At 43.4% G+C, this 23,995-nt stretch overlaps 1 protein-coding gene across 2 annotated transcripts in view; it reads left to right on the plus strand.

Annotated features, from left to right (window-relative positions):
- Nucleotides 1-23,995, plus strand: part of LOC134895092 (uncharacterized) — a 253,869-nt gene that overhangs the window by 2,848 nt on the left and 227,026 nt on the right. For both annotated transcript variants that reach the window (XM_063913810.1, XM_063913811.1), the window contains exons 2-3: nt 925-3,388; nt 3,761-3,875. In XM_063913810.1, coding sequence (XP_063769880.1) covers nt 925-3,388; nt 3,761-3,875 — 2,579 coding nt within the window. The remainder of the gene's footprint in view (nt 1-924; nt 3,389-3,760; nt 3,876-23,995) is intronic.

Below are 23,995 nucleotides of genomic sequence, written 5' to 3' on the forward strand. Positions count from 1 at the left end.
ATAGGGATTGCGTTCTGTCACTCCCTTTGCCCATCTAAACCCTAATCTTGATACTAAACAATCTATACTGCTAGCTACTTTTTTTAGTGATAGAGGCAAAACTATCCAAACTGCAGTCACTTATTTATATTTGCACTTTGCATTTAGTATAGCAAGTGCAAGGAATGGTTGTGTACTAATATTTGTAACAGTAAAAATGGTGTCTGCCTCCTAGGCGGTGCCCACCTGTGGTGCCGTAGTCTAACACTGCTCCAGCGACATGTTAATGTCAAATGTATGGGTGTGGTATTGAAAGTCGACAGTAACTAGGTCGACAATGTCTAGGTCGACCACTATTGGTCGACAGTAACTAAGTCGACAGGGTGTCTAGGTCGACAGGGTCTGTAGGTCGACATTTTCTAGGTCGACAGGTCAAAAAGGTCGACATGAGTTTTTAATGTTATTTTGGTGTCGTTTTCTTCGCTCGCCATGCTTCGGGCATGGTGCCTTTGCTTCGCTCGGCACAGATTACCGTTCCAATCGTAGTCCACGTGGATTGTTAAGTATGAAAAGGTTCAAAAAAAGAAAAAAATTGTGAAAAACTCATGTCGACCTTTTGGCCTGTCGACCTAGAACACGTCGACCTAAAGACCCTGTCGACCTAGACACCCTGTCGACCTAGTTACTGTCGACCAATAGTGGTCAACCTAGACATTGTCGACCTAGTTACTGTCGACTTTCAATCCGGATCCCAAATGTATATGTGCAGCAGCCGACTGCTCGTGCACATAGCTCTTAGCTGCAGTGAGGATTCATCAAAGCCGGTAAGTCTTTAAGACTTTGTCTTTACCATGAAGTATAGTTAGTGTTATGAGTTTAACTAAAACAGTGGTAAGATGAGCTTAACACTATATATTTGTGATTTTATTTTGCTATTTTTTACAGATGGAGCAGTCAGCTCATAATTTAACTGAGTCACCTCCAAAGCCTCATAATGGATTTGGGAATATAGATACCCCACGGACAAGTAATCTAAAATTTCTGCGGGCTAAGAGGTTAAATTATTTTTGTGGAAAAAGTGTTCAAAGTCAAATATCCAACACAGAAGAAACACAGGGTGTTGGAGCACAAAAGAACCGAAAGCATACAAGGAGCCAAACACCACGTCGATGCCATTCCGCACCTGCCTCAAAACAAGAACATTCTGTTTCTGCAGCTTGCATTGTCCAGACAGGAGGCAATGTTAGAGCAAATATTACTTCTACAGATGAGGGAATATATTTGCAAGCAGCAGATGCAAGTCATCCAATTCTCCAAGGAAACGTAGGAATAGAAAGTTCTGCGCAACTTCCTAGTGATCATGGTTCACCTCCATCAAAACATGAAGGGAAAACAATGGAATCTACTCATCACAATAACTTACAACCAGCACCAGAAACATCTTTAATTATTCCTAATAGTTTGCTACCAGATACATCAAATCTACAGGAAGTTTCTGCTCAACATTACCTGCAACCAGCGGCAAGAGAAGACACAAAAGGTCCACGGATCCAGCATAGCCTGCTACCATCACAAGAAAAAATCTTTTCTAGTCCCCATATTTTACAACCAATACAAACAGAAGCTAAGGAATCTTCCATTTGCAATAACCCACAATCCAAACCAATAACAGCGAGAGCTAAAAATGTATCCACTCACAATTATGTGAAACCAGAACCAGTAGAAGCAGAAATTAATGTACCTTCTTCTCACCGTAGTCTTCTAAGGAGCAGCTTTGTCTCTGACTTAGATCAAGATCTTCTAGAAGATTTGTCTGTTCCAGAAACTGAAAAACTTCAGCATGTAATGACCTGGGCAAAAAAGTTCCTTAACAAATGTGATGGTGGAAGCACCTTGCCTTTCCGTGAAGGTGATGACATGCCAACAAATGATATGGATGAAAGAATCTTATCGGAGAAGTACTTAAAATTAAACAAGTCTACCATTGACAGCTCAGCACAATTTGATGTATGTGTTGGGTTTCACGATTCTGACTTTAAAAAACAATCTTATCTTAATGATCAATATAAGGAATCAGCTCCAGTGAAATTCTGCGTGTCAAAAAGTCCCAGAAACACATTCAGAACCAAATCAGTTTTTAATCATATTACAGAAACAGGTCTCTTTTCACCTCAAAGACCTGTGTCCACGGGGTCTCATAGTGACCGCAAAGCTGATATGGATAACTTTTCTAAACCCTTACAGATCAGGTATCCACAGGTGGGGACAGACAGACCCAACAAAGATCCCTTCCGGAGGAAAAGCTGTACTTTGCGGACAGAACAATTTCTAGGCTGCAGTGAATCACGTTGTAGTGATGATGAAGATATATTTAGGAATGGACTTAAGTCTAAGCAAAGGGATAATAATATACAGATCAGTAAGGTTTCTGAGTCAGATGTAGACATAAAGGACAACTTTAGAGACAGAGAAGACACAAGCTCTACAGAGTCCAGTCTTGATACTGAAAGACTCACTGCTCTTTTAGAAAGCCTTGACATTTACCCCAGGGGTTCAGAAAATAAAGCAAATGCGGAAGAAAAAGATGGGGAGAGAACAGACAGAACATTCTTAGTGAGAAAGTGTGCAGAATCTGATGACAACACACCATTGTCAGTGTCAAAGAATATCCTAGACTGCTTTCAACCTCATCCATACAGGGTCTGCTCTGAGGATTCCGCATCAAAAGTATATCAAGTGTGCCCCATGTGTGGGTTTTACAGTTCTACAAAAACAAGCTGGTGTACAGAGTGTGGTTCCATTTTAAACAGTGACAAAGACCTGACACTAAGAAATGACACAGAAAACAAGTCACCACAGTCACCAATAGTACATGAAAATGTGTTAGATGATTTTTTTAATGTCAAGAAAGACATTGTAAGAGGTCATGATAAAATCCCTATGGCAAAGCAGAATGATAAGGAATGTGGAAGAACAGTCTGTTGGGAGGATGACTCGGACATCGTCTCTGACTCTGATGGCAGTGTTCTTGAGAAATACTTCATTTATGTGCAACAGCTGGATATGTTAAAAAGAGAAAAGGAAAAGCAAAGTAAATATTTATCACCTGAAAGCTCTGGTGAAGTGTCAAGTGACGATGAGTCCTCCAAAGAGTACCCCAAGCCTCAAATATATAGTGGAATACTCAAGTCCAGTGTCACCGGTAGACATGTCACATGTGATGGTGATGATGATGATGATGATGATGACGAGGAGGAGGATGGCACTGCAACACAGTTTTTGGAAAACCCAAATATTTTAGTAAAATCTGATTGCCATTTTGATCAACAAACTAGGAAGGAGAGCCATTTGCTAGGATCCACTGAGAAAAGCTATGAGACTGAAATGTCCAACCCCAAGGGTCCACTAGGTAAAGCATAAGTTGATGATGGTGATGTACGTTTTTTACAGTTTTTATAGTTCCCTATGCTATTACAGAAATAATTATGCACATGATCTACTCTCTGTTTAAACATATCACCTGGCTATTGTACAGAAACAGCTCACTCTCATTGTACAGTACAGTTTGTGTTTAATAAATGAAAATAGTTATTTTGTTGATTTATTTGTTGGTGTACTCAGTCCAGTGTTTAGTTTGTGGAGAACTTTAGTCTTTATTTGATTGGACACTCAAAAAATGAAATATCCAATTGGTGATTTTGCTTTTACACATATTAAGCAGATATCAAACATACAAAGTTATTAAATAAAATTGATCTATGACTATTATTACATATTTTAGATAGAAAGCTGCAGAAATCCACACTTATTTCATCAAAAGTGACTGGTCCTAAGAGGTATTGGGAGAAGTCCAGTATTGCTTGGTCCTCATACACACACGGAGAGCTGAAGCCAAGGTTTGCTTATTCTATTCTTCTTGAGAACACTATGAGATTGTAGTTTATTTATGGCGGCTGAAATGTTGTTTAGATAAATAAGGGACTAGATTACTAGACTTGACTAGTGCTGTTTGCAGTGTAGCTTATTTAAAAGCAACTTGACACATTCATTATGTAGGAACTATGAAGCTACTATAAAGATGTTTCCAAACTTACTCAGAAAACTTGGAGTACAGTAGATTGCTGTGGTCTCTGTGTTTTCATAGTTCCATGTAACTCTCCCAATACCCTCCTGTCAATTTATTCAAGGGTCAGCATCATTTTACAATGCATTGGAGGCTAAGTGGCAGGAGGAATGTTTGAGATAATTATGAAATGGCTAGGCAGAAGTCTTATCCTTTTTCTTTGTAGTTAGTGTGTTTAATTGCAAAAGATTTCTGTAAAAGCTACCATACATCTGTGACGGATTGCTGCAATTTCCCAATCCCCCAGTGCCTGGGTCGGGTAATCAGGAATATTCAGCTAACTGAAAAAAAAAATGTTTAATACCACCTGACTGAAAACAGTTGGGATTGCCAAATCAGGATTTTATAACAAAAATAATTTCCCTAATTCGCTAACGGAACGATCTGCAGTTCCGGTCACATTGGGGAAACGGCAGGCATATGTATGGGGGGTCTTAAGCTTCTCATGCACAGATAGAACCAACTGCTGTATCCAAACACCAAATGGTTGGATCTCGGTTTCATTTGGCTACACAGAATGAGGCCTGATTGGACTGATCTGTTTACCTGGAACTTATGACAAACAGTGGAATCTCATGGGGCACAACTAGTGTGATGACCTCATAAATCCAAATAGTGATCACCTTCTATGTTGTTTAGAGAAAGTCAATTACATTCAGCAACAGGGTCCATATTGTGAAAGACTTTATTCTAATCTGTACTAGAGATGGATTCTGCTTGTTTACGTGAGCTGTTGCTATGCTACTATACCTTGCTGGGCATTCATTACAGTTATAATGACAAAAACACTATTTTTTTTTAATTTAATATTTTGAACTCCTGTTAAAGTTCTGAAGTCAGCAGAACAATGCTTAAGTGGTTACTATATTTCCAGCATTAATATGAACTAAAGATGGCTGTCCTGTAATTAAAGTTAATTTTTCGAAGAAAATTGTCTCTGTGATGATTCAGGTATAAACTCCCAGGCGGATCTGAAGTGTGCATCACTGTTTACATTGCAACTGTGATACAACATTTTATAAGCAGTGCAAATAAAAGTATAAGCCGACAATTTTTAATTTGGATGTTATGCCTTCTGCAATGTTTTGTGCGGTACCTATTAATAGGCCTGATTCAGACCTGATTGCAGCAGCAAAATCCTTCTCTAATGGGCAAAACCATGTGCACGGAAGGGGGGGGAGGGGGTGCAGATATAACATGTGCAGAGAGAGTTACATTTGGGTGGGTAATTTTGTTTTTTTGCAGGGTAAATACTGGCTGCTTTATTTTTACACTGCAATGTAGATTTCAGTTTGAACACACCACACCCAGATCTAACGCTCTCTGCATGTTACATCTGCCCCACCTGCACTACACGTGATTTTGCTCATTAGAGAAAGATTTAGCTGTTGAGATCAGGTCTGAAGTAGGCCCAATATCATGTTTTGGCATAACATTTTATTGTATTAACTTTGATGTGCTAGCCGCCAAATTAGCACCACTAATAAATGCCATACGTATGTGTTTCTTGTCTAGATAAACTGATAGTAAGGGGAAGGGGGGGGGGGGGGGGGGAGGGGGATTTTCTACAGTGTCTAAAAATGAAAAGGGGAGTTGTTGCCTATAACAACCATCAAATCAGATTCCAACTATCATTTCTCTACTGCATTCTAGAAAATTATAGACACAATCAGATTGGTTGCTATGGGCAGAGCCGGCCCTAGGCATAGGCAAACTAGGCAAATGCCTAGGGCATTTGGTATGCTTAGGGGCACCAGCAGCTTCTGCTGATTAAAATGATATGCGGCATGCCTATATTCTGTGGAAATCACTGTAATGTAGCATTTCGTATGCAGATACAGCCGCAGTCGCACACAGAATATAGGCATGCTGCATATCATTTTAATCAGCAAAAGCTGCTTGTGCATCCTAGCCACATAGTAATGCAAATAATACGCATTTTCATAAACAAAAGGCGCCCCAACGTTGGCAGAGCTGCCAGCTGACTCATGCCAGGCATTTCCTGCAGAACTAGCGGTGGTGCTAGGGGGCACCAGCCAAAATCTTGCCTAGGGCATCATATTGGTTAGGGCCGGCTCTGGCTATGGGTAACACCACCACTTGTCTGTTTTAGAGGCTTTGGTAAATCTATTCCTAATGTTATTTGGATTACCCAAAGTAAAAGAAGATATTTATTAGTTCAAAAAAATAAAAAAAATAATATTAGTCACTTAAAAAAAAAAATCACAATTATCAAATTATTATTGAGTCCAATAAGTTCAGAATACAGTACATATCCATACTGTTTCATGTATTTCTGTGTTTAGAAATGAGGTGAATTGGATGTGCCATTCCAAAGAATGTCATCTAAAAGAGCAACAGTAAAAGCAACATTTATTGTACTCTAAAGAGAAGATTCATTTTTTCAAAATCATTGCGTGCGCTGCTATTTTCCAGAACACATAAAGAAGCAAAATAGAAACAATATGGATATATTTTAGTAAAGAATGACTAGAATTAAACGTACCACAGCAGCAAGAAATTCAAGGAATTCACATTGAGAGGGAAATACAATACAACTAGGCAATTCATTGCGCCCTACGGGCGCTCTTCACGCCGTCGTAAGGGGCTACGCCCCCTTAACCATTGCACGCCATTATCCACACAGTCATAGAGTGACAGATCTGGGCTTTTATATAGGAGATATAAAAGAGTTGAGAAGCAGGTATGCAGGGGTGTATCTTCCTATTGGCCAGGATGGCACTTGGCAGGGGCGCCGGCCAAGAGGGGGGCGCCACTTGGCAGTGCCACCTGTGCCAGGGGGTAGAATGACATAGTAGTTCTCACTGAGTACATCCTTTAGCAGTGCTCATCCACTGCAGGACTCTCAGAACATATTGCACTCTGACACTCTCTGTGACTAGTCACAATGATGGTAAATATAGCTGGGGAGCGGGGCACTTCCAGGTATGGGGAGGGGCGAGGCACCTCCTCTTCCTCATCCGCTCCCCTTCTCATTGGTCCCACGCGGTCTGTCACCAAACACTAGCCACTACAATCAGCACCAGTCAGCAGTGCAGTATGAGCATACCTGTACATTTTCTGCGGTACCATAGCTGCACTGCATGGTCTATCCTGGCAGTCTGTATCACCGCTTACAAAGAGCTCTGTATGGAGAGGTATCTAGACCAGTGACTGCCTGTCCAGCTGTGTTGAGACTACAAGTCCCAGCACACCTTGTCAACTGGATTTGCTGGGACATGTAGTAAGATGTAGTGCCATCACACCTAGAGAGGGGTTTTTAACTGTATGTATGTGTGCATATATCCCCTTGGTGTCTCTGCCTGCACCCTCCTTGTAATTCCCCCTCAGTGTCTCTGCCCTCACCATCCCTGCAACTGCCCCCTCAGTGACCCTGTCCAAACACTACTGTAATTCCCTCTCAGTGTCTCTGCCCGCACCCTCCCCGTAATTCCCTCTCAGTGTCCATACCCGCACCCTAACCATAATTCTCCCTCAGTGTCCCTGCCTTCACACTTCTCGTAATTCCCCCTCAATCTCACTGCCTGCACCCTCTCCGTAATTCCACCTCAGTGTCCCTGCCCGCACCCTCCTGTAATTCCACCTCAGTGTCCCTGCCCGTACCCTCCGCGTAATTTCCCCTCAGTGTCCCTGCCCGCACCCTCCTGTAATTCCACCTCAGTGTCCCTGCCCGTACCCTCCCTGTAATTGCCCCTCAGTGTCCCTGACCTCAGCCTCCCTGTAAGCCCTCCACCTCATTGTCCCTACCTGCACCCTCCCTGTAATTCTCAGTGTCCCTGACCTCAGCCTATCTGTACCTCCCCCCTTTGTGTCCCTGGGTGGGGGAAGTGGGGGCACCAGTTCCTTACTTTGCCAAGGGCGCTCAGACCCCTGGATAGACCCCTGCAGGTATGCATGGCAGAATACACAATTGCAAACAGTCCACAAGAAGTAAAGTGACAACAGCATACAAAAATGATTCTATCACATCTCTTAAGAGGGTATGACAGTAATTCGATTAAAGTAGGGCATAAAACCAGAAAACAATCCAAGAGATCAATCATGAGGATCTAAACATATGAGGCAATATACATGAGAATCATTAGAAAGGAGAAACACCTCTTTCCAAAACTGCCATGTTATACCATGTGGTCAGGCAAACTATCTTGCGAATATATTCCTTTTCCACAACGGACAAGGATAGTACATATGGCAACCAAACATCAAAGAATTTTGACACTCTAGATTTAACATCTAGTGAACATTCGACCCAATCCATTTGGTCAACATAGGCGAGTCTGGGGAGCATTAGCGACATTGGGATGGGTTCTGACTGAATCCATCTGGATAAAATAATTTTCTTGGCCATGGCCGCTACTTTTGCCAGTAATAGGGGAACTCCTACAGAAGGTTTAAAAGCTACAGATGGGGGATAATGATTCCACAGGGCCCAAGACAGTGACATCATGAATAGGACATGTAACAAATTGTTTATATAGGATTGGACTTCAGTCCAAAATGAGCGGACAACATTACATGACCACAGACAATAGACAATATCAGCGTCTGGAAAGAACATTTAAAGCAATTAGAGATATCTGCTATTTCCTTCATATAACGTAATTTCGAGTATAATAGGCCATGTGTAATATTTTGTATTGCATTTCTGCAAAAGTGGAAGAAATCAGCTGCTTTTCAGCAAACCGAGGAACTAACTATAGTTTGTAGTGAAAGCTCAGGGATTGTGTCCCTCCACTTAGCCAGGCCTGTAGTGACATCGGAAAGATCCAGCCTTTTCTTGATCTGATCATTCAATAGTGAAGTGAAGAATGGCCTACCCCTACGGCTTCTTATCAGGACATCTAGAGAGGTCGTTCTGTCAGTAGGTTGGAGGTCAGTCAGAAGTCGCATAATATAACTGCGGGCTTGGAAATAAGCAAATAAAGGGAGGGGAATATCGGGAAATAAATCCTTACGTTTGGAAAGGGAGAGAATGGAAGAACAGTCCTCGTTCAGAAACTGGTGCACCAAACTAAGTCCATGGAGATGCTAGGTTTTAAAAATCACAGCCACATTACCACCCTGGATAATACTTTTTAAATATGATAGAATAATGACTACCTAGTAGATAGATCTTCACTTATACATACTGTACATAGTAACATAGCAAGATCACATCCAGATGGTTGGGTGGTTAAAAGACCCATTTAACATATTTATGCAAATATTGTTTTTAGAAGCTAATCATGTATTTTGAGATATTATAGAAGTTTGTAACGAGCAATACACAAAGGACTGTTTTACAAAAAATAACAACTCCACAAAATACAAAATTAAAGTGGGCTTTAAATTTTCAACAAAAAATACATAGGGGCTCATTTGGATGTAAATGCAATTTGCATGTGATCCAAAAATTATTTTGCATCCATAGCCATGTCAACTGAGAGGCATTTTGCGCTTAGAACCCCTTTTGCTAAAGAGATGTGATGAAGTTGAGGGCATGACCATATTACACAATAGGCATGTTTGCACTTTCCATTCTTACGAAAAAGTCAGACCTATTTGGAAGTGGATCAATTTTGGGTGCAAGACTCAAACTGATAATGATGACAAGCAGTGGCCATTTCTGATTGGCTGAATGCATCTGCACCCCTCCCACTTATTCTAATGTTATAATCTATGCTGCTATCTATGCACATTATTTATTACAGTCATATTAGCAGTCAGTCCACAGCAATAAAGCATATCTCCATTTCATCCTATGAAAGGGAATCCAGTGGCTGTGTGTATTGATTTAAACTAAATGAAACTTATATTTTGTAATTGAATAGCTTTGGGCAAAGCTGCAGACGCACAGTAAGTCCCGCGGCCCATTGAATCTGCCCCGATGAGTGCCACTATCTGGGCATGTACTATATTGTGTATGAATAGCATTACTACTACCACCACTGTACTGCCACACCTTCTTGTGTAAACCAGGCACATGTGTTCTTGTTCCCTCCAGGAATAAAGGAGAGTTATACGCACCCCCTGCCATACTATGTGTACAGCTAGCTCTGCAAGTCAGGCAAAGTACGCCTTAATCCGAGCCCATTTTGCTCCTGTGATTCAGGTACAACAATCTCAGCATGAGAGACCCATTTTTTATTTCTTGATAAATATTTTGGGTGCTTAAAGCAAAACGAAACTAGATGGCTCAAGCGAGCTAAACTGTAATCTGGAAGCAGTTAAAAATATCAATTCACACATTCATTTTTACACAGCAAGGATAGGAAACAATATGCATAGTGTATCTGCTAAATCTACTTCTGGACATCAGCATACGCTAAAAAATATACCTGAAATGCTTAACGTATCTACACGGGAGTGGTATGTTAGGTCGACGGTTATCATGTCGACATGCAACAGGTTGACGAGAACAGGGGCGGATCCAGAAGAAAATGATAGGGGGGGCACCATGGAAGGGGCAAGTACATTTGCGTGCGGCTTCGGTGCATGTGAGGTGGCGCTTCTTATACAATGCCCACAGTTGTAGCGCTCATTATGCAATGTCCACTGTACTGGTAGTGCCCCTTATATAGACCCCATAGTAGTGGTGCCCCTTATGCAATGCTTGTATTGCCCCCCAGTAGTAATGTTGCCTGTAGTAATGCCCCCAGTCATTTAGCGCCCTAGCAGTTATGCCCCCAGTGGTAATGCCCCTGCAGTTATTACCCCAGTAGTTTACCCCCGCCCCCTTTAGTTTAGCCTCCCAGTGGTAATGCCCCCAGTAGTTTGCCTGCTTGTAGTTTAGCCACCAGTAGTAATGCCCCCATGTAGTTTGCCCCATTGTTTTTTAGCCCCTGTAGTTATGCCCCCCTTGTAGTTTAGCCTCCAGTAGTAATGCCCCCAGTAGTTTGGCCCCTGTAGTTATCCACCAGTAGTTTGGCCCCTGTAGTTATGCCCCCAGTAGTTTGGCCCCCTGTAGTTTAGCCCCCAAGTAGTAATGCCCCTGTAGTTAAGCTGCCAGTAGTAATGCCCCTGTAGTTACGCCGCCCGTAGTAATGCCCTCCTGTAGTATGCCCCCAGTAGTTAGCACCTTTGTAGTTAACCCCCAGTAATAATGTCCCCCAGTAGTTTTCCCCCAGTAATAATTTCCTCCAGTAGTTTGCACCCAGTAGTAATGCCCCCTAGGAGTTTGCCCCCAATAGATGACCCCCCAGTAGTAATGCCCCCCAGTAATAATGCCCCCAGTAAAAATGTCCCCCAGTAGCTGCCCCCAGTTGTAATGCCCCCAATAGATGACCCCCCAGTAGAAATGCCCCCAGTAGATGCCCCCCAGTAATAATGCCCCCAGTAGTTTGCTCCCAGTAGTAATGCCCCCCCCCAGTAGTAATGCCCCTTGTTGATGCCCCCCAGTAGTAATGTCCCCCCGTAGTTTGCCCCCAGTAGATGCCCCCACTGCACTAAGGAAGAAAAAAACTACATACTTACCGAGCCCCGTTCCCGCTTCCAGACCGCTGCAGTCCTCCTCTTGGCGTCCGCTCCTCAGCACTATGAGAGAGACATCATGACTGACGTCTCTCCCATAGCACACGCCGCACAGTGTCAGCGCCGGAAGCCGGAGCTCAGTACTGAGCTCCTGCCTCCGGCTGCCGCTGTGCAGGGAGACGGGCGCCCGCTGGTAACACAATCTCAGTGGGCGCCAGTTATCTCCCTGTGCGGCGCCAGCGCCGGGAGGGGACGGAGGCCACAAATGACATGTGGGGGCACGGGTCCGAGTGCCCCCCCCCTGGATCCGCCACTGGACGAGAATGTCTACATGTTCAAAATGTCAGCTTGCTTAGCATGTTGGCAGTGACCATGTCAATATTCATCATGTTTACAAGGATTATTTAATAATTATTATTATAATAATAATAAACTTTATAGGGTGCCACAAGTGGTCTGCAGCACCGTCATAGTTCAATTTATAAGACAGCACAGGGGTAAAATAATATGGTACAGAGAACAGCGCTCTACAGTAGACAGCAATAACATGAAATGTCGACATGATAGCACATGGACATCATGTCCCTGGTGACCCAGCAGCAGGGATGTACCTAGAGAGAAGGAAGCCCGTGTGCAGGCTCCGTCTGGGCCCCTTCCTCTTTAGCCATCAGCGCTGTAGAGCTCTGGGCACTAGGGTCCCTATGGGACCCTAGCGCTGTCCCAGAGTCTAGAGCGCATGCGCAGATCTCTGGGAAAATGGGCAATGACCATTTCCCCAGTAATTTTCCTATTGCGCATGCACGAAACATCAGGGAAATGTACTGCACACACTGCAACCATTATAAATACGACAGTGCCCAGCAGTCACTTACCTGGTCTTTCCTGGAGCCGTATAACAGCACACAAGTGACCACTGTGCTCTTCAAGTATCAAACTGCTAGGACAGTGATGGCTAACCTTGACACTCCAGCTGTTGTTGAACTAAACATCCCAGCATGCTCTGCATCAGTTTTAGCATGGCCAAATAGCAAAACTGTAGCAGGGCATGCTGGGATGTGTAGTTCAACAACAGCTGGAGTGTCAAGGTTAGCCATCACTGTGCTAGGAGCATCCTCTTTTCAAGGGTAAGGCCTTTACCAGGGCATCCAGAAGTACAGAGGCAGTTTCACTGCAGAGGGTTGTTTCAGCATTTTTCAGCAAACATTGGGGCAGATGTATTAAGCCTGGAGAAGTGATAAAGCAGTGATAAGTGCAAGGTGATAACGCACCAGCCAGTCAGCTCCTAACTGTCAATTTACATATTAGACCTGATTGGCTGGTGCGCTATCACCTTGCACTTATCACTGCTTTATGACTGCTTTGTCACTTCTCCATGCTTAATACATCTGCCCCTCAGTGTGAGCAGGGTTGAGGTTACCCAAAGGAAAAAAAGAGGCAGACTAGATGGACCAAGTGGTTCTTATCTACCGTCACATTCTACACTATGTTTCTCATACGTCTTAGAGGATGCTGGGGACTCCAAAAGGACCATGGGGTATAGACGGGATCCGCAGGAGACACGGGCACACTATAAGACTTTGAATGGGTGTGAACTGGCTCCTCCCTCTATGCCCCTCCTCCAGACTCCAGTTAGACTCTGTGCCCAGAGAGACTGGACACACACTAGGGGAGTTCTCCTGAGTTTCTCTGAAAAGACTTTATGTTAGGTTTATTATTTTCAGGGAGACCTGTTGGCTACAGGCTCCCTGCATCGTGGGAGTGAGGGGAGAGAAGCAGACCTACTTCTTCTGAGTTCAAGGGTTCTGCTTCTTAGGCTACTGGACACCATTAGCTCCAGAGGGTCTGATCACTTGGTTCGCCTAGCTGCTCGTTCTCGGAGCCGCGCCGTCACCCCCCTCACAAAGCCAGAAGAAAGAAGCCGGGTGAGTAAAGGAAGAACAGAAGACTTCAGTGATGGCAGAAGACTTCAGGGTCTCTGAGGTACTGCGCAGCGGTCGCACTGCGCGCTATTGCTTCCACACACAAGCGGCACTACAAGGGTGCAGGGCGCAGGGGGGACGCCCTGGGCAGCAAAAATACCTCCCATACATACCTGGCAAAGAGGTATACAGTGCATAGGCACTGTATACCGACCCCCGCCAGTATACAAAGGCAAATAAATAGCGGGACTGAAGCGCGCTGAGAAGGGGGCGTGGCTTAGCCCTCACAACTCTAACCAGCGCCATTTTCTCCTCACAGAGACGCTGGCCCCGCCAAAAACACTGTTGAACAACTAACAGTGTAAAACGAGGGGGGGGGGGCACAGCTGTTTAGTGCACTACAGGTTCGTAAATGAAGCACTATATATGTATATAAATGAGCGTGTGGTTAATGAGTTGTTAAAAGTTTCTGTGTTTTCCCTGTCAGATACTGGAATCTACCCATTATAGCAATGTCGGTGGGTGTTTTAGTACACATGGGTCGACATGTGTGAGTGCTCTGCCACAAACAGCTATGGGAATCCCTCTGTCGGCATTGCCGACTCCTGATGGTACTTGATTCAGGAGATGAAATGTCAGTATTTGTAAGCTTTTCCAAAGTAAACACTGTATGGGAGACACAGTCTTATGTGGGTGACCCTGTCGGCACCAACTGTTATAACTGGGTGTAAATTAACATGATAATGTAAAAACCAATACCTGTATATACAGGTTGAGTCTCCCTTATCCAAAATGCTTGGGACCGGAGGTATTTTGGATATGGGATTTTTCCGTATTTTGGAATAATTGCATACCATAATGAGATATCATGCTGATGGGACCTAAATCTAAGCACAGAATGCATTTATGTTACATATACACCTTATACACACAGCCTGAAGGTAATTTTAGCCAATATTTTTTATAACTTTGTGCATTAAACAAAGTGTGTGTACATTCACACAATTCATTTATGTTTCATATACACCTTATACACACAGCCTGAAGGTCATTTAATACAATATTTTTAATAACTTTGTGTATTAAACAAAGTTTGTGTACATTGAGCCATCAAAAAACAAAGGTTTCACTATCTCACTCTCACTCAAAAAAGTCCGTATTTCGGAATATTCCGTATTTCGGAATATTTGGATATGGGATACTCAACCTGTATATATATATATGTATGGTACGGTTGCATTGAAGCACAGATGCGATATTAAAATTATGTATATATTTCCCTCAGACCCCTCGGGGTCGCAAGAATGTTGTTTTGCCTGGTTACTACTCCCTGTTGTCGACGAATACTATGTCTTATGTCGACCATAATGTTTCCTGGTTAGATCCACAACATTGCCATTCAGTACATGTTCATACACATTCGGAACACATTAATGTCACTAGGGACCCTACTGTTCCTGACAAAATATATATATATATATATATATATATATATATGAGATGTATATATAGATATATGTGTGTATATGTGTATTTAAATGTGTATATTTATATTACAATTTATAGTGAATACTGAAGTAAAGTTATTCCTTCTCATGTGCTGGTCGCTCTGTTTATAAAGCTCTAGGTCAGCCGTGACAAGATGGTCTAAAATGCTCACGAGGAGTCCGAATGTTTATTCTTTTCCCGCCGTGGATAGAATAAAATGAAAGTCAACCCCTGGTCTGCACGGGGCCCTGTCACAAAGGATCGTATACAGGAAGCTAAGTGATATTTTAATTATATGCTTTGATGATATTTGCATTACATACTCATGGGGGAGTGCTTGTATTCAGAAATGGTCGGTTACCTTGTCATCCGATATAATTACCCTGGGGAGAGATGAGATATTCCTTAAGTTGGGTCTTATCTAGAACATTGCAGCTTGCTACCGTGCGACTACAAGAGGTATGGGACTCTTAGGTTCGCGGGCCAATTCCATGACCGTCTCGACTAGGAGGGCGTAGTGGATTCACCAAGGGAATGCTGAGGCTGACTCCGAGAATTACTGGAGTATCTTCCCTATGAAGGTTTAACCTGGTTTGGGGATGGCTTTGTTAAGTTGATCTCGGCAGATACCTTCTTGAGCTATGTTCCCTCACAACGGGTGGTGACACATTTTTTGTAGGATGCAGTCATTTTAACCGGTTGGATACAGTTTTTTCCCCTTCTTTGCAGGTAAAGGAAGGTGAAAAGGTAAGAGGTCTGCAGCCTGTTTAAGTTCGCAGAAGCAGATATCGTCCTCTGTTTCTACCACATCAACCGCATGTCGCTGGGTCTATCTTGCTGGAGCCCACACCGGTGGGAAGTCGTCTAATACTCTTCGCTCAGTCCTGGAATGGACTTAGACCAGTGAGTTAAGAATAGAGTCCAAAGGGGGACATACTGGAGTTTCCAGATGATTCCCCTCACTGATTTTTCAAATAGATCTTACCAATTCTCCTCTGGACGGGGAGGTAGTATGCGACGCCATACAAGAGTTGGGTCAGGATCAGGACGTTGTCCTGCTGTCCCTGTCACAAAAAAACAAACAAAAAACAAACAAACTGTTATTCAAGCTTTTTCGTGCTTCTGAGCCCGGACAGCTCGGTCAGAACAATCCCAAAAAGATTTCTACTTAAGAAGTTGAACTACAAGATGGAATCTCTCAGGGCAGGGATCTCCAACCTGTAAATGAAGAAAGAGGATTTAAATGCGGTTTCATCCGCATTAAGCTTACCTGGGTTTGCTATTCAGGATTGTCATTGCCATTTCACCGGAGTGATGGCAGTATGATGGTTTTCCTTCAATAGTAGAAGCCATTATTATTCTGTACTGGGACGCTCTCCTGACTATGGCGAGGTCAAGAAACAAGTGGTACAAATCGTTGTTTCTCTCTGACAGTTCTTCAACACAGAGAATCGCTGTTGATCCCAACGACGCAGATGTCGGAGTTGGGAATAAGATTAGATACTGAACTGTTGAGAGTTTGTTTTTTCCTGTGGAAAGAGATCTGAGGATCCAGAGTCGGATCAGATTTGCAACGGTGTAAACCCATCAATACATTCCGTTGATGAAGAAGATGGTTGCAGCCTACGAGGCCATTCGGTGAGCAGGTCAAATGCCAGAGTTGTTTTTGCGGGACCAGTTGGACATGTGGTCCGGGTCTCACCTGCACATTCACCGGAAAATAATCCTATTTTCCAGGACCAGGATATCTCTCCTGTGGTGGCTTCACAGTTCTCAACTCCTAGAGGGACGAAGGTTCGGGATCCAGGATTAGATCCTGGTGACAAGGATACAAGTCTCTGAGGCTGGGGAGCAGTCTTTCGAGGGGAAGAATTTCCAGGGAAAAAGGTCAAGCCGGGAAGCTTATCTGTAATAAGCATTCTTGAATTAAGTGCTATTTACAACGGAACATCTTCTTCGCGATCTGCCCGTCTTAATTCTGTCGGACGACTTAGCAGTGGTGTAAGTAAGCCGCTAGGGCGGAACGAGGAGCAAAGCGGCGATGGCAGAAGCCGCAAAAGATTTCCGCGGGGCGGAAAGGCATTTAAACGCTCTATTAGAGGTCTTCATTCCGGGTGTAGACAACGGAGAAATAGACTTCCTCAGCAGACACGATCTCCATCCAGGAGAGTGGGGTCTTCATCAAGAAGTTTTCACAGAAGTGGCAAATCTTTGGGGAATTCCTCAATTAGACATGATGGCGTCTCGCCTCAACAAGAAACTTCAGGGATATTGTTCCAGGTCAAGGGACACTCAAGCAGTAGCAATGGACGCCCTCGTGACACCATTTGTGTTTTAGCCGGTCTATGTGTTCCCTCCACTTTCACTCTTTCCGAAGGTGATAAACATAAGAAGAACAAAGGTTCAGGCGATCCTCATTGTTCCGGTCTAGCCAAGGAGGGCTTGGTATCCAGATCTGCAAGACTTACTCAAAGAAGATCCCTGGCCTCTTCTTCTACGAGAGGACCTGTTACAGCAAGGACGGGGCGTGTATCAAGACTTACCGCGGCTGCGTTTGACGACATGGCGGTTGAATGCCATATCCTAGCCCGAAAGAGTATTTCCAGTGAAGTCATTCCCACATTGCTTCAGGCTAGGAAAGGAGTAACGGCGAAGCTTTACCACCGTATTTGGAGGAAGTATGTGTCGTGGTGGGAATCCAAGAAGGCTCCTATGGAAGAATTTCAGCTGGGTCGTTTTCTCCATTTTTTGCAAGCAGATGTGGATGCAGGCCTAAAGTTAGGCTCCATTAAAGTGCAGATTTCGGCCTTATCAATTTTCTTTCAAAAAGAGTTGGCCACCCTTCCAGAAGTTCAGACTTTCGTGAAAGGAGTGCTGCACATCCAACCTCCGTTTGTGCCCCCAGTGGCACCATGGGACCTTAACGTGGTGTTGCAGTTTCTTATGTCACACTGGTTGGAACCTTTACGAAAGGTTGAGTTAAAATTTCTCACTTGGAAAGTGGTCATGCTATTGGCCTTGGCGTCCGCAAGGCGGGTGTCGGAATTGGCAGCTTTGTCTCACAAGAGCCCCTATTTGATCTTCCATGTGGATAGAGCAGAGTTGAGAACTCGGCAATATTTTCTGCCAAAAGTGGTTTCTGCGTTTCACAGGAACCAACATATTTGTGGTGCCTGTGGCTACTGAAGCCTTGGTTGATTCGAAGTCTCTCGATGTAGTCAGAGCTTTGAATATTTATGTCGCCAGAACGGCTCAGATTGGGGAAACAGAGGCTCCCAACAAAAAATTGGGGCTCCTGCTTCTAAGCAGACTGTTGCACGCTGGATCTGTGATACGATTCGGAATGCTCATTCTACGGCTGGATTGCCGTTACCGAAGTCGGTGAAGGCCCATTCTACCAGGAAGGTGGGCTCTTTTTGGGCGGATACCCAAGGAGTCTCGGCGGTTCAACCTTGCCGAGCAGCTACTTGGTTGGGTTCAAACACTTTTGCTAAGTTCTACAAGTTTGATACCCTGGCTGATGAGGACTTCATGTTTGCTCAATCGGTGCTGCAGAGTTATCCGCACTCTCACGCCCGGTCTGGAGCTTTGGTATAACCCCATGGTCCTTTTGGAGTCCCCAGCATCCTCTAGGACGTATGAGAAAATAGGATTTTAATACCTACCGGTAAATCCTTTTCTCTTAGTCCATAGAGGATGCTGGGCGCCCGTCCCAGTGCGTACTGTATCTGCAGCTATAGGTGGTTACACTCAGATGGTGTTTCTTTTCAGTCAAGTCTGTTGCTGCTGTTATTCATGCCATGGCATGCGGTATGTGATTATTGGTCGTGTTTACACACAGGTTGTGTTACATTTTCGGTCGGCATATTGCTGTATGTTTTTCATGCCGTCGGCTGGTGTTCTATTGAATGCCACATTCTGCGGCATGTTCGAGGTGTGAGCTGGTATGACACTCACCGTGTTTAAACAATAAATTCTTTCCTCGAAATGTCTGTCTCCCTGGGCACAGTTCTCTAACTGGAGTCTGGAGGAGGGGCATAGAGGGAGGAGCCAGTTCACACCCATTCAAAGTCTTATAGTGTGCCCATGTCTCCTGCGGATCCCATCTATACCCCATGGTCCTTCTGGAGTCCCCAGCATCCTCTATGGACTAAGAGAAAAGGATTTACCGGTAGGTATTAAAATCCTATTTTCTATGTAATATGACTTTGTTGAATTAAGTTTACACTGAATCTGTTAGTGTGAAAAAATGGAGAGCCATAATACTCCATAGGTAAATATAAGAATAAATAATAAAGTGGGGCTGATGTGTAAAGGAATATCTTCAGTTCACAGCTCAATCACTCCTTGTAATATTGGATAAATGACACCTACAGTATTTAGTCTGTATTTACTCATGTGCTAACACTTACATGCTTAGGTACTTGTGAATTAAACATGAAAAAGTTATAGGGAACAAATATTGTAAATGTTTTTCCCCCAAAAAAATTGTACCTGAAAAAAAAAAGGTCTTGTTGAAGCAGAGGTGACATCCTTTCCGCAATGAACCAGTAATAAAGAACACACTGATTGCATGAGCTTACAGTCTAAAACTTGAAATACTGTACTAAAAGATTGAAAGTGATAAATGACCCCAACACAGTGGTGAAAGAACCCTCAGTAGCGAAGGGGTTAAATAGTACTATTTCTTTCAGTCATCTTCGTTATGGACTATAACAGGATTTGAGTTTATTTACTCTCCTTGTAACTTTAATGACCAAGTTAAGCTTGAGTATTGATGATTTTATTTGTGACCACCTGCTATATATAGAAAATTTATATTATAATAACAACACAGACCGCTCAGCACACATCTCTCCCCCCGCTCAGCACAGCGCAATGTGTGCTGAGCGAGGGGACAACGACGGGGGGCAGCTCTCTTCATACAGCGGTGAAATGAGCGACCCGCTAGATTGAGCCTGCATGCAGGCCAATCTAACACCAGCGATAACGCCGCACGGAGCCGCGCATCGCTATCGCTGGGGGGCATACACAAGGCAGATCTGTGCTTCAAATCTAAGCAATCTAGTCGGATTGCTTAGATTTTAAACACAGATCTCTCCGTGTGTACCCCCCTTTACAGTCTAAAACTTGAAATACTGTACTATAAGATTGGAGCAAACAATGGGGCAGATGTATTAACCAGGAGAAGGGATAAAGACGTGATAAAGCAGTGATAAGTGCAAGGTAATAACGCACCAGCCAATCATTACGGATTTGAAAATTGACAGTTAGGAGCTGTCTGGCTGGTGCGTTATCACCTTGCACTTATCACTTCTTTATCCCTTCTGTAGGCTTAATACATCTGTCCCTATGTCTTTTTCCTTAAATTTCTGTAAAGCACACCCTGAATCCATGGCCCTCATTCCGAGTTGTTCGCTCGCAAGCGGATTGTAGCAGATTTGCTCATGCTAAGCCGCCGCCTACTGGGAGTGAATCTTAGCATCTTAAAATTGCGAACGATGTATTCGCAATATTGCGATTACACACCTCGTAGCAGTTTCTGAGTAGCTCCAGACTTACTCGGCATCTGCGATCAGTTCAGTGCTTGTCGTTCCTGGTTTGACGTCACAAACACACCCAGCGTTCGCCCAGACACTCCTCCGTTTCTCCAGCCACTCCTGCGTTTTTTCCGGAAACGGTAGCGTTTTTTCCCACACGCCCATAAAACGGCCTGTTTCCGCCCAGTAACACCCATTTCCTGTCAATCACATTACGATCTCCAGAACGATGAAAAAGCCGTAAGTAAAATTCCTAACTGCATAGCAAATTTACTTGGCGCAGTCGCAGTGCGAACATTGCGCATGCGCATTAAGCGGAAAATCGCTGCGATGCGAAGATTTTTACCGAGCGAACAACTCGGAATGAGGGCCCATGTAATTAAACTTATCTCTCCAGCATCTTTGGAGACCCACAGAGCAGCATAAATCACTGGGAAAATATTGCGGTGGCCATTTTTCTGGTGATGTGCGCATATTTTAATTGTCACGTTTTATCAGCTCTCTGTAATTCACCTGTTCTTCGAGCATTTCATTTCAGTGATTTTCACAGTAAATACAGTTTGTAAATAACTAGTATTGAGTATTCTACTATTGTAGGTATAATAAGCTCTTACCAAAATCCACCTTACTGGAAGCTCCATTATGCACACAATCTAATAATTGTAGGTTCAGGAAAATCCATTATACATGTGTATACAACTATAAATGCTTCCAGAGAGCTCCTTTGTGAACTATGGGGGTAATTCTGAGTTGATCACAGCAGGATTTTGGTTAGCAGTTGGGCAAAACCATGTGCACTGCAGGGGAGGCAGATATAACATGTGCAGAGAGAGTTAGATTTGGGTGTGGTGTGTTCAATCTGCAATCTAAATTGCAGTGTAAAAATAAAGCAGCCAGTATTTACCCTGCACGGAAACAAAATAACCCACCCAAATCTAACTCTCTCTGCAAATGTTATATCTGCCCCCCCCCCTGCAGTGCACATGGTTTTGCCCAACTGCTAAAAAATTTCCTGCTGCAATCAACTTGGAATTACCCCCTATGGGTGGACTTACAGTGTGTGAGCTACAGCATGAGCTTTCTGTAGCAATAGTTCATGACAGTGGTTGGGGTATGCTGTTTGTTAAGGAAATGTCATACTATATGTTTATTTAGAAGGTAGAAGTGGAGAACCCCCTTTAGGTACAGCACTATCAGCTGATGTGTCATGTAGAACAATGTTCTTGTTCATTGGTGACAGAGATCAAACATTCTTGGTGGCTTGCTACGTACAGTGTTTCTTTGTACTCAATGTTAATGCGACAAAATATTCCAAGAGATGTAATATATCTTTTAAAGCACCCAGTTGGCACATTTCCATGTACATGACACTAAGGGGTCTATTTATGAAGCAATGAAAAGTGTGGAGACGTGAACCAGTGGAGAAGTTGCCCATGGCAACCAATCAGCATTGAAGCTTTGCATAATTTGCATACTATACAGTTGTACAGAGCAGCTGATTGGTTGCCATGGGCAACTTCTCCACAGGCTCACTTCTCCACTCTTTTCACTGCTTCATGAATAGATCCCTAACAGTGATGACCGAAAATACTGTTACTAATAATATTAATTTTCTATATATAGCAGGTGGTCACAAATAAAATCATCAATACTCAAGCTTAACTTGGTCATTGAAGTTACTAGGAGAGTAAATAAACTCAAATCCTGTTATAGTCCATAACGATGATGATTGAAAGAAATAGTACTATTTAACCCCTTCAGTGCTGAGGGTTTTCTCACCACTGTGTTGAGGTCATTTATCACTTTCCATCAATATCAGTCATTTTTAACCCTCCGTCAGGCGCACCTCTGGGACTCCCGAGTTCAGGTGCAGTGTGCCTGAAAGGCGCCTGTTAGATAATCGTCATTAGCACCTAATTAACTAAATTCTAATGCTCTTAAAGTGATCAGTGACCTTCATTAGGACGTACAAAGAGAGAATATACGAAATCTGATTTAAAAAAAACTCATTTATTAACCTCAAAGTAAATAAAAACAAAAAGTACTGAAATTTGAAGGCACAGTGTGCCTGAGAGGCCACCCTGGACAAACCTAAACCTATTTCTGCAAAATATACCACAACCTTTGTAATTTTTATTCATCTAATGGGCAAAATAAACAATTAATAGATGGGGAAAAAAAAGGAAATACGAACCTTCAAAAGTCAGACGAGTTTGGGCGCAATGGGCCTGTGAGGCCAGGAGGGTCACTACTGCACTCCATGCAGGCGACGGGAAAACTGACTAGGGGGGTTTCAAACAGCACCAAGAGATAGGAAGGTGCTAGGAGGGACAGGCCCCTGCGCCCCCTTGGGGCGGAGAGGGGAGCGAAAACAGCTTTGCGGCGCCTGTCAGGCCAGCTGCGCCTGACTGAGGGTTAAGTAGTTGCCACCCAAATTATGCCTTGGTTCCCTTCAGCCGCCTACTCTTCCAGGGGTGTAGGCAGAGCCGGCCATAGCCATAGGCAAACTAGGCAATTGCCTAGGGGCATCAGCAGCTTCTGCTGATTAAAATGATATGCGGCATGCCTATATTCTGTCTGTAGCATTTCATATGCAGATACAGCCACAGTCTCACACAGTATATAGCATGCTGCATATCATTTTAATCAGCAGAAGCTGCTTGTGCATCCTAGCCACATACCAATGCAAATAAGATGCATTTTCATAAAAAAAGGTGCCAGATGTTAGCATTGAGGCAAGATTTATGAGGACATATTTGTAGCCAAGCAGAGGTCACAGTGTTAATGGCAGTGGGAGTGCTGTGTGCATGTGAGTGGGTTGGTTGTGCAGTAGTGTTCAGAATATGTGTAAGGTGCTTTATGTTTGTCATGTAAAAATGCATTAATACTGTGCAAGGGGCACTATGTGTGTCATTATGTGTATAAGGGCATTAATAATGTGCGGCATATGTGTAAGGGACATTATGTGTAAAAGGGCATTAATAAAGGTTGTCATAATGTGTAAGGTGCATTATGTTTATAAGGCCATTAATAATGTGTCTCATATGTGTAAGGGGCATTACTGTGTGGCATTATGTGTATAAGGTGCTCTACTATGTGGTGTTGCGTATAGAAAGGGCACTACTGTGTCGTCTAATGTGAATAAAGAGCAATAGGGTATGGTGTAATGTGAATAAGGAGCAATTCAGTGTGATGTAATGTGAATAAGGGGCTCTACTGTGAGGAGTAACGTTTATAAGGTAAAGTGATACTACTGTGGGATGTAAAATTGATTATGGACACTATCACATGATCAAATGTGAATAAAGTTGCAGTACTGTGTGGCGTAATTGGGGTTACTATTGTGTGGCCGTGCCCCTTGCCAGCAAAAACACACCCTTTTTTGGGGCTGTGCGCCAAATGTGCGAACTGTTCTTATTTAAAATATAGGGGGCTACAAACACCAAAATAAGGACTGCTATGGGTGAGGGGTGGTG

The sequence above is a fragment of the Pseudophryne corroboree genome, chromosome 1 (assembly GCF_028390025.1).
Source record: "Pseudophryne corroboree isolate aPseCor3 chromosome 1, aPseCor3.hap2, whole genome shotgun sequence".
Taxonomy (NCBI): Eukaryota; Metazoa; Chordata; class Amphibia; order Anura; family Myobatrachidae; genus Pseudophryne; species Pseudophryne corroboree.